Source organism: Lagenorhynchus albirostris, chromosome 15 (assembly GCF_949774975.1).
Source record: "Lagenorhynchus albirostris chromosome 15, mLagAlb1.1, whole genome shotgun sequence".
Taxonomy (NCBI): Eukaryota; Metazoa; Chordata; class Mammalia; order Artiodactyla; family Delphinidae; genus Lagenorhynchus; species Lagenorhynchus albirostris.
The window spans coordinates 19,012,888-19,022,717 of record NC_083109.1 but is presented as its reverse complement, the minus strand read 5'-3'; the positions used below and the strand labels follow the sequence as shown (position 1 = coordinate 19,022,717).

At 45.4% G+C, this 9,830-nt stretch overlaps 1 protein-coding gene across 1 annotated transcript in view; it reads left to right on the top strand.

Moving 5' to 3' along the window:
* Positions 1-1,093: 1,093 nt before the first annotated feature.
* Positions 1,094-9,830, top strand: part of TOP1 (DNA topoisomerase I) — an 80,183-nt gene continuing 71,446 nt past the window's right edge. The window contains exons 1-2 of the mRNA XM_060123854.1: positions 1,094-1,404; positions 1,736-1,760. Coding sequence (XP_059979837.1) covers positions 1,372-1,404; positions 1,736-1,760 — 58 coding nt within the window. The 5' untranslated portion in view covers positions 1,094-1,371. The remainder of the gene's footprint in view (positions 1,405-1,735; positions 1,761-9,830) is intronic.

Here is a 9,830-nt window from a genome sequence, read left to right as displayed (position 1 = left end):
AGGGTGGAGCTTTTCTAGCTGGGTGGCGGAGGAAGATGGTGAGTTCAGCCTTGGAGAAGCTTGTGAGGTATCCAAATGAAGATGTCAGGTAGGTTAGTAGGTTACGTATCTCTGACACAGTTTAACTTTAGTAAAATAGGCGACCTCACGGAGCTATTGTGTGAATTCAGAGCGGAGTACACAGTAGATGCTCCATAAACGGCAGTTCTTTCTCCAATTCCTCCCCCCTACACCCCATAGCGCGTTATGGACACAGCCGGGTACAGAGCCAGGTCGTGTTTACTCCGCGATCTGATTCCCTTTGGCCCCAACTCCTCTCCTTAGCACAATTCCTGGCTCAGGGATGTTTGAAGAATGAACGAATGAAATCAGGCCTCTTGTGACCCAGGGCTACATGTACCCGGCTGAAAACTGGAGCTAAGCCAGACCTTTCGCGGGTTGAAAAATTAAAATAAATTTTAAGAAGTGGGCGTGAAATCATCCATAAGTTGGAAGGCCTGGACAAAGGCTGGGGTGGAAGCTCCTCCCGCCAAGCAGCGTCGGGGTCCGGTTAGCGAGAGAAGAATAGCTGGTGAGAGCTCGGGGCCCCTGCTGCCAAGGTATTTGCAGCTCCCGGGAGATCTCGGACCGGGCCCTGCCGCTGTCCCGCGGCGGCCTTTAAAGGCCCACCACGTGGCCGAGCTGCCAGCCCCAGTCCGGAGGCGGTGTCCGGGCTGCGCCTGCGCACTGCCTAGGGGAGGGATCTGGGATCCGAGAAAAGGCGCTGGGAGAGGAAGAGAAGATTTCACAGGGTGGGCGGCCGTGGGCGGAGTCAGCTCCTTATGCAAATCACATCGGCGCGCGGGGGCTAGGGGCGGGGCTTGCGATGCAAAGCCGGGTCCACCCTTGGAAGCACGAGGGGGCGGGTCCCGCAACCCTCGGCCTCCTTCCGGAATCTCTGACGTCAGGGACGTCGCATTTAAAAGCGGCCGCGCAGGCGCAGTGAGCCGAAATGCGAACTTAGGCTGTTACACAACTGCTGGGGTCTGCTGTCGCCACCAGGCCGGCAACAGTCAGCCTCGCCGCCGCTGTCGCCGCCTCAGCCGTTCCGGGAGTCTCAGGCCCTCCCCGCCGCCCTTTACCCGCGTCTCCGGGAGCCTCCCGGACCCCCAGTCCGCCCGAACAGGCCGGCCGCGACCGTCTCTGCGTCTCCTCGGCGCCCCTCACCGCCCGCCGCGCTCGCCGCCTGAGCCGTTCCGGGAGTCTCAGGCCCGCCCCGCCGCCCTTTACCCGCGTCTCCGGGAGCCCCCGTCCGCCTGAACAGGCCGACCGCGGCCGTCTGCGACTCCTCGACGCCCCTCGCCTTCCGCCGCGCTCGCCACTCCGGCCGACATGAGTGGGGACCATCTCCACAACGATTCCCAGGTACTGCCCTGCCCGGCCCGCCCGGGCCCCCGGCCCCGCCCCGCCCCTCCACGACCCCCGGCGCAGGCCCCGGCCTCGGCCCGGCCGCCGCTTTGACAGGCCGGAGCCCCCCGCCAGGGGTGGCCGGCCGGAGGAGATCGGCTCCCCGGGCCCCGGGCGGGAGGCGCCAAGTTACAGTTTTAGGGGGATTGGCTGACCCTTCAGGCCGTTCCCGGGGCCCCCTTATCCCGGGGGGCGCAGGGTGGGCCCGGCCCCCGGCAGCGCGCGCTCGCCCGCCGCCCGCGGGGTGAATGTGCCTGTTGTTTCATAGTCCCTCCTTTTCTCTCCCCAGATCGAGGCGGATTTCCGACTGAATGGTGAGTGTGCCCCCTCCCCGACCCCGGTCCCCCCGACCGCCGGCCCGTCGCCCGGCCCGAGCCGGGCAGAGGACAGACATGGCGTCCCAGAGACTAAGTCCCGGCTCCTCGCTCACCGGCCCCATTGTTCCCATCGGGCCGCCTCTGGACCCCCTTTCCGGGGACCCCAGCGCCCCCAGATCGCGGCCCTCCCAAGAGGGGGCAACGGAGACCCCGCGTCGCCCGCCGCCGGGCCTCTGGCAGTCTTTCCGGGCCCGGATTCCTCCCGGGAAAGTCGCCTTGTCGACAGTCGGGACTTAGTCTCTGCGCCATTTTCTTTTTCTCTCTCCTCTCCTTTCTGTGTCTATGTCTCTTTCTCTCCCTCCCTTGGCTCCTTCCTTGAGCTGCCCAGAAAAAGCTTTCTGCGGAGCAAAGCCACGTAAATCACAGACCTCACCAGGGGGAAGGTTGGGAGCCTGAATTGTTACTGTTTTTTCCCAAAGAGAACTTTATTTGGGGTGTTATTCCCTCTTACTGCTTCTTGTTTGTTTCCTTTTCTGCTTCCAGAATGAAAGATACCCTTCGGCAACTGTTGATTTTTTTTTTTTTTCCTCCCTTTCCCTGGTAAGATGTTTATGGTAGGAAATAGGGCTCTAAAGCTAAAGCCCTCCTTTGTGGAGTTCTTTATATTTTGAGATTGCTTTCCCCAAGTTGTGTTCTTTGCAAAGGTAGTGGTACCTGCCTTCAGAAAGTTTGCAAGTTCTCTGTTGGCCATCCATTGTAAATGTTGGGCTTAGGCATGTTGATTTTTTTTTTTAATTAAAGTATTACTGACTAGAACTTCAGTGGGGCTGAGGTTCCTAAGGCACTGTTTTTTTTTTTTTTAGAAATGCAGTTTAGTGTAGTTGTCAGGAGGAAACGTTGCTGAGCATCTCATCTGGCCTGGTGTATTAGGCATTTCTCGTAAGCTGTGGGGTAGAAAAAAAGATTTTATTTATTGAAACAAAGATGACCAGCACCACCCCTGCTTCCTGTTCATTCTTTTTCAGAAGCCTCTGTTTTTCAGGAATCGAGAGCTAGCTTGCTTTTGCCTGACCTTTATGTTTTGTACCCTTTTCAGCCAAATCAAGGCATTTATTCTTTGAGTATTTCCACTTCAGTTACCGAGTGAAGATTCCCCCAATAGAAAGCTCACCCTGCGAGCTTTTCAACAATCCTGTTGAAGGAGAAGGTACCTTCTGTAGTGTGCTGGGAATTCCCACTGATTCTGATGGTACATAATCCTGCTCAGTTGAGTTTGGGTTCTGGGAACCTATCCAGTGGGAGAAGCTGATGACTAGGTTTTCTGATGTTGTAATCAGCAGTCCATCGTGTTAGCCTGCTCTACTGCGAGCAGCCTTATGTTCAGATTTTGAAGTAGGGCATCCAGCAAGAGATGGTACTCTGCGAGGAGAGAATCTGGTTAAAGTGTAGCATTTCTTGAGCACCTAATATATGCCAGGCAGTGTGCTTAGTGCTAGAGCTGAACCTTTGGCCACAAAGTGCTGCTCTTGCCTTCAGTCTATGTGGGGGAGACATAATTAGTTAATTACAAGGTAGGTGCTGGGGCAAATCTATACCCAAAATGCTTTGGGTGACTAGGGGATTTAATTTTGTCTGGGGGTGGGGAAATTTCTCAGAGGAGGTAGCTTTTGGGCTTGCTTGTGCAAGACTAGGTGCTGAGTGTCAAGAGTTGGAGTATTTCTTAACTATGTTTAGTCAACCTATCAGGGTTTTAAAAGCGGGAGATGAGGCCCCTGCTGTTCAGAAAACCGCAGAGTGTAGATACGTTTCTTTGGGATGTGGGAGCAAAGAAAGGATGTGGCAGGTGAGGATGTAAAAGTCCTTTTGACCTCTCTTGGAGGAAGGTAGGATCTTAATACAGGATAAGTGTTTTTTGACTCTCAGACTGGGCTGAGTAGGTAATGTATCTAGTAATGAAACAAAGTGTAGTCCTTTCTCCTCAGAAAGTTAACCTCCATGGTTCTCACCTAGGTTATACAAAGGAACTGTTGAATATGTGAATGATTGTAGGCTGGGTAGGTTATTGCTCTTTAGTGCCATTTTTTAGAGACTGAAGTAAACTGGCTTTATTGACTTTTAGAATGTGTTTTTTCACTTGTAATAGCAATAATTGCTGATATTTATTGAATGTTTACTGTCTATCAGGCATGAATCTCAGTTCTTTCCATTGGATCATCTAGTTTAATTTAATCCTTGGAAGAACCCTTATGAGTTGGGTACTATTATCTCCATTTCCATACATAAGGAAACTGAGCCTTACGTATATTTACTAGCTTTCCCAAGGGCAGTGAGTTGGCACTACAAAGCTCACAAGCTTAGCCACTATGCTATATATGATTCTAGTATGAAGAAATTAAAAGCTGCCTCATCTCTGCTTTCTTACAGAGCTGAAAAAGGCAAGAGGGAGAGATTTGATAGTTTGTTGTTTGCTTTTTATCTAAACCTGCTCCCAAAAGAAAAAGCACTTTAACTGCTTCCCCACCACACTGAGGGTCTGACAGTGGAGTATTATCTTTGTAAATATTGTCTAGAAGAAAGATGTAGTATTAGTAGCTGTTTGCTTGCTCTATTAAGTAATACATTAATAACTAGTGATTGATTTATGTAACTATGAAAGAGTTTTTAAAAGATAAAAATCAGTGTTTAATTATGCTCAGACAAGTTATTGATCTTTGTATTAAGAGTTTGCTTAAGCATGATTTTAAGTGGACCTAAACCCATCTTACAGATGAACTGTGCCAATAATGTTAAAACAAAACTCCCTCATTTGCCTGCCCTCGTCCCCTAAGAGCTGAAAGATTTTTTGCCTTTGGAGTTCATTCTTTACAATAGTTAGAACTGTTACTGTTCGTATAGAATTTAGAACATTCCAGCCCATACTCAACTGCTGGGAAAAATCTGTTATTTGTGAAATGTGTGTATATTTAAAGTATTGCTGGGAGTTTCAGGAGCAGAAACCATAATCTCTTATACCTAAGAGAAAAGGCTTCTTTTTCTAGGTGTTGGTAGCACTCATTGAAGTGGGGCTGAGTCATTAGCCCAGTACTGGGCAGACTACTGAATTATCTGTAGTGTTGATAATGGTAACATCAGGTTGGGGGTCAGTGGTCCTATTGCTGTTTCAAGAGCTTGATGTTTTTGTCCATCTACTCTGGAGTAGTAGGGTTCTTTCTTCCCTGGCATGAGTAAAGTATAATGCTTGGTTTCATCAGTGATTATTCTCAGAAATGTTACATGGGTTCATTGTTTGGCATTATCTTGTGTTGATTCTAGTAGCTTAGTGGATTCAAACTGGATGATGGAATTAAATATGAATTGTTTCTGATGCTAACAGATAGTTATACTTCTGTGCTGTTGGGCACTGGTTGGGATGGCAGGTGGGAAAACTAATGATGTGGCTATCTGAAAATTCCCATCACATTTTTAAAACCAAACTGATGGCACCTTCAGATGAAATCTGGCACGTCTTCCTACTCCATCCAGAAACACTTAAGCTCTGGGCTCCAGTGTTGTCCTTCCTTCCACTGCAGCCAGATTTCTTGGGGGCACCTTTTCAGAATTAGTGAGCTGCTGTAGAATCTTTATAGATGAAACGGAGTTGCTTGTCAACATGTGCTTTTTAGATTACTAGCATGTCAGAACTCACAAACAAATTTTAGATTCCGACGTTACCGGTAAAACAAGAAAATCAAGTAGTTACTAAATCAGAAATACCTCATGGTTTAAAAAGTGAAAACTGGATAATATTGCTTGCTATAATTAACTCATACTTGTCTTTGGTAAGTAGATAAAGTAAAATGGAAAATAGGAAGTCAGGGTCAGTTCCAAAATCTCATTTTAACCAACAGTAGCAAAAAAAGAATTGAGTCTGGCTTTTTTCCTTTAACATCAGCATAATAATGGGGAATTGTGAGAATTTGAAGAGAGATTCATTAGTTTGTTCCAGGTGAGTCAGTATCCATTTATACAAGTGCCAGGGATTCTTAACATGTCTCAAAGCTTATATTCTAAAATGAAGCTGTTGGGGGTTTTTGTTTGTTTTCGGCGTGTGTGGGGGCATGCAGAAAACATGGCTGACTTCTGAGCTTGTGAATATGTGTTGTATGTTAATCACAGTAACAGTTACCTGTTGCTGCCAATGGTATTGGACGTGATTCTGTTGTGCTTTCTGGGTGTATTTCATTTTAGGAACTTTCAGACATACTTCAGTTGTTCATGTTATTTCCTAGTAGTTGGGTATGAGTGCATACGTATGTTATTGGTCTTTAACAGCTTTTGCCGTACTTACAGTGCAGAATACTGATTTTCTTCAAACCCAAAGTTATTTCTCCAGAAGTGTTTTGTGAGGGATTGCGTGTTTTTCATATGAAACTATGTTGAACTCCAATAAAGTTCTAGGTTCACTGGGAAAAATGGATTCCAATGTAATTATTTACTTTTGAATGAGGCTATGGAAATGCTTGAAATGAGTATTTGATGTGGGATCCTGAGTTTAAAAACTGTCTTGAAAGAAAGGTAAAATATGGTCCATTCATTGCATTTGGAGACGGAAGAGAGTCAGTTCACTAACTTTTCTGAATCCTGTGGTTAAGGTTATCTGACTGCCGCTTAATTATTTTTGAATTCATTAACTCTGCGAAATGAGGGCATTTGGGCAAGCAGTTGAGAATTTGGCTTCTTAAGGTAAAAAGTTTGGGATGGGAGAAGTTCCCAACTGGCCCTTTAGAAGTGAATGAGATATTGTGTTTAAAGGAGGCTTTTAGATTGTCTTTAAACTTTGAGTAGTAATAGTTGGAACAAATCTTTTCTGTTTCCATGCCTTGTAAATCTGAAGTTTGTGAAGCAGCTTTCCATCCCCATGGCTTCAGGCCAGTAGCTAAAGTAGGAAATGTAAAATAGAGGCCATCGGTATGGAAGACGTAGCATTTGCCAACCTTTGCCCTTCCCCCACCACCTGCCTATCTAGGTGTGAGCAATGTGTAGTATGCTCTGTGTTGATAGCATAGGGCCGGGGTACTGTGCAGGGGGATAAAGATGGGGGAGTGGTGATGGTGGGTGTAGCCTTGGCTTTATTAGGTGGGAAGAAGCTTAGAGTGGAATATCTGTTAGATATTAATGGTATTTTGGGTAGTGTTGTAGGAAATGACTAATAGTTTGCTAAATGATTTTAGCAGCAGTAGATATTATTTAAAATGATATTTATTCTGTATATTCAAGAAAGATTCTAAATATTTTTCAGACTGGGAGAGAAGTGACTCAAGTATATGTCTAGGTATACAGATTGTAATATCATCAAGCTAGACCACCCATTGTCAAAGTTTGTATTGTGTCTTTATCTGTCATTTATGGCTGTAAGGTTTAGTTAAGAAAGAAACGGCAAGGGATATTGGCAACTTAAGTTTTAAATTTCTTTTTGGTAGGTACTCGTTTTTAATTTGTTGCCTTATATTTTTAGATCCACTCAGTTATCTCCCTGCCAACTTTACCTTTCTGTACTGTTCTTGAGAATTTTTCTGAAATGTATAGTAAATATTTTTATTTACATCTCCCTTCTGCCCTCCTCATTAGATTGGGTAGAGGTGCGTGCATTCCTCTCTGAGCCTTTGAAGTTAACTTTGTTTCTGTGGATTTAAGGAACCGAAGAACTCAGTTCATTAGCATTCCTGAGACACACCTAGATAAGCTTCAACAAAAGGTGTTAAAGCAGTCAGCATAATTGAGGACTTTAATTCGCTTGTCTTTGTTGTTGACGTTGCTGAGAACAAGTTTAATAGATCCCTGGGTATTATGACATTTTCCTGTATTTTAAGAACAAAAACACATCCGCCAACCCTTGGTCCAATATTCTTTGTATTTTTCTCAGCACAGCCTAGGAAAGATAGAGGGCAGGAACCTTGGAGGAGATATCCTTGGCTATTTGGAGTTTACCAAAAAAAAGTTGTTAGTTGAAGGCTATTCCTACAGTAGAATACACTAGAAGTGTACTCATTGCCCCTTAGTAAAAGTCCAGATTTTAACCTTGCTACCAGATACGAATGCCTAGATTTATAAAGTTTTGTAGGCAGAATACGGGTTGGGCAGAAGACTGATCTAGATTTCAAGATAAGTGGATTAGGGAATCTCATTGGCTGAGACCCCCTTGCTTTACCCAGCTCCTATAAGGTAGCCCCTTTATTTCTTTGTAGTCAGCTATCTGAGCTCTTGCTTGGCAGCAGAAGGGGAAGTGGGAGGAAGGGAACTAATTTTGAGAGTTTGGTAGACACTATGTTTTTGTATTCATTAAATCTCATTGGGAGATTGGGATTGACATATATACACTAATATGTATAAAATGGATAACTAATAAGAACTGCTGTATAAAAAAATAAAATTCTAAAAATAAAAAAAGAATAAATCTGAATTTAATGGGAATAGTACAGATTTGTGGGAAAACCTTCTCATCTCCCCCCCTTTTTTTAAAATATCTTTTAAAAAATATTTTATTTATTTATTTTTGGCTGCGTTGGGTCTTCATTGCTGCACACGGGCTTCTCTAGTTGCGGCCAGCGGGGGCTACTGTTTGTTGTGGTGTGTGGGCTTCTCATTGCAGTGGCTTCTCTTGTTGCGGAGCATGGGCTCTAGGCGTGCGGGCTTCAGTAGTTGTGGCACATGGGCTCAGTAGTTGTGGTCACGGGCTCTAGAGCTCAGGCTCAGTAGTTGTGGCACGCGGGCTCAGTAGTTGTGGCGCACGGGCTTAGTTGCTCCACGGCATGTGGGAACTTCCTGGACCTGGGCTTGAACCCGTGTCCCCTGCATTGGCAGGAGGATTCTTAACCACTGTGCCACCAGGGAAGTCCCTCTCATCTCCCCTTTTTGGTAGCATACTGCCTTAGTCCAGATTCCAGAAACCCCAGTCAGGTGGTAATTGGTAAGCTTCTAATAAGATGTCACAGCCGGGACGTGCCTGGTAGTCCAGTGGTTAAGACTCTGTGCTTCCACTGCAGGGGGTGTGAGTTCGATCCCTGGTTGGGGAACTAAGATCCCATATGCCCTTCAGCGCAGCCAAAAAAAAAAAAAAGATGTCACAGGCTGTCCTTAATTATATGCTGTTAGAGGTAGCCTTAGACCCCTTATATCTTCAAGAGATGCTATGGTATTAAGGCTGGAACCAGATTGCTATTGAAGTAGGAGAATAAGTGATGAAGAGGGAGGCTCTGGGGAGATACAATGCTCTTGAGCAGCTGTGGTAAAATAGAAAGTTGGAGTAGAAATCAGAGCAATCTGGATTAAGTCCCTGTTCTTACTATGAAACTTGTCCTGGTCGCTATACCTTGTTTTCTTTTTCTTTTTTTTTAAAATCTTTATTGGAGTATAATTGCTTTACAGTATTGTGTTAGTTTCTGCTGTACAACCCTCTAGATCGTCACAAAGCATCAAGCTGATCTCCCTGTGCTATGCAGCAGCTCCCCACTAGCCATCCATTTTACATCTGGTAGTGTATATATGTCAATGCTACTCTCTCACTTCATCCCAGCTTCCCTGCCCCGCCCCCCCCCGGCCGTGTCCTCAAGTCCATTCTCTGCTTCTTTATTCCTGCCCTGCCACTAGGTTCATCAGTACCGTTTTTTAAGATTGTATATGTGTGCACTAGCGTACGTATACCTTGTTTTCTCATCTGTAAACAAGGATGATATTTCTATGCTTCACAAGCTATTGAGATTTAAATGAGTATATGAAGGTGTCTCTCTACCCACATTTTAAAATTTAAACTTTGATTAGACAGCTTCTGCTCTGAGATGGAGCTTTATCTTGAATGTTAGATTTGAAGTAGTGAGTTGGTGGCTCTTTCCTTCCCTCACTGGTATTCTCTGTTAACATTTTAAATCTTCCTGACATTTACACAGTGAACAGTAACACATAACTAGAGTTGGTAGATAGAGTCTTTACCTAACTGAACTGCATAGCCTATGTGGCTCTCTTCTGACTATTAAGCAATCACCATAAAATAAAAGATGGTGTATCTATATCTAGGTTTGGGCTAAGTAGGAG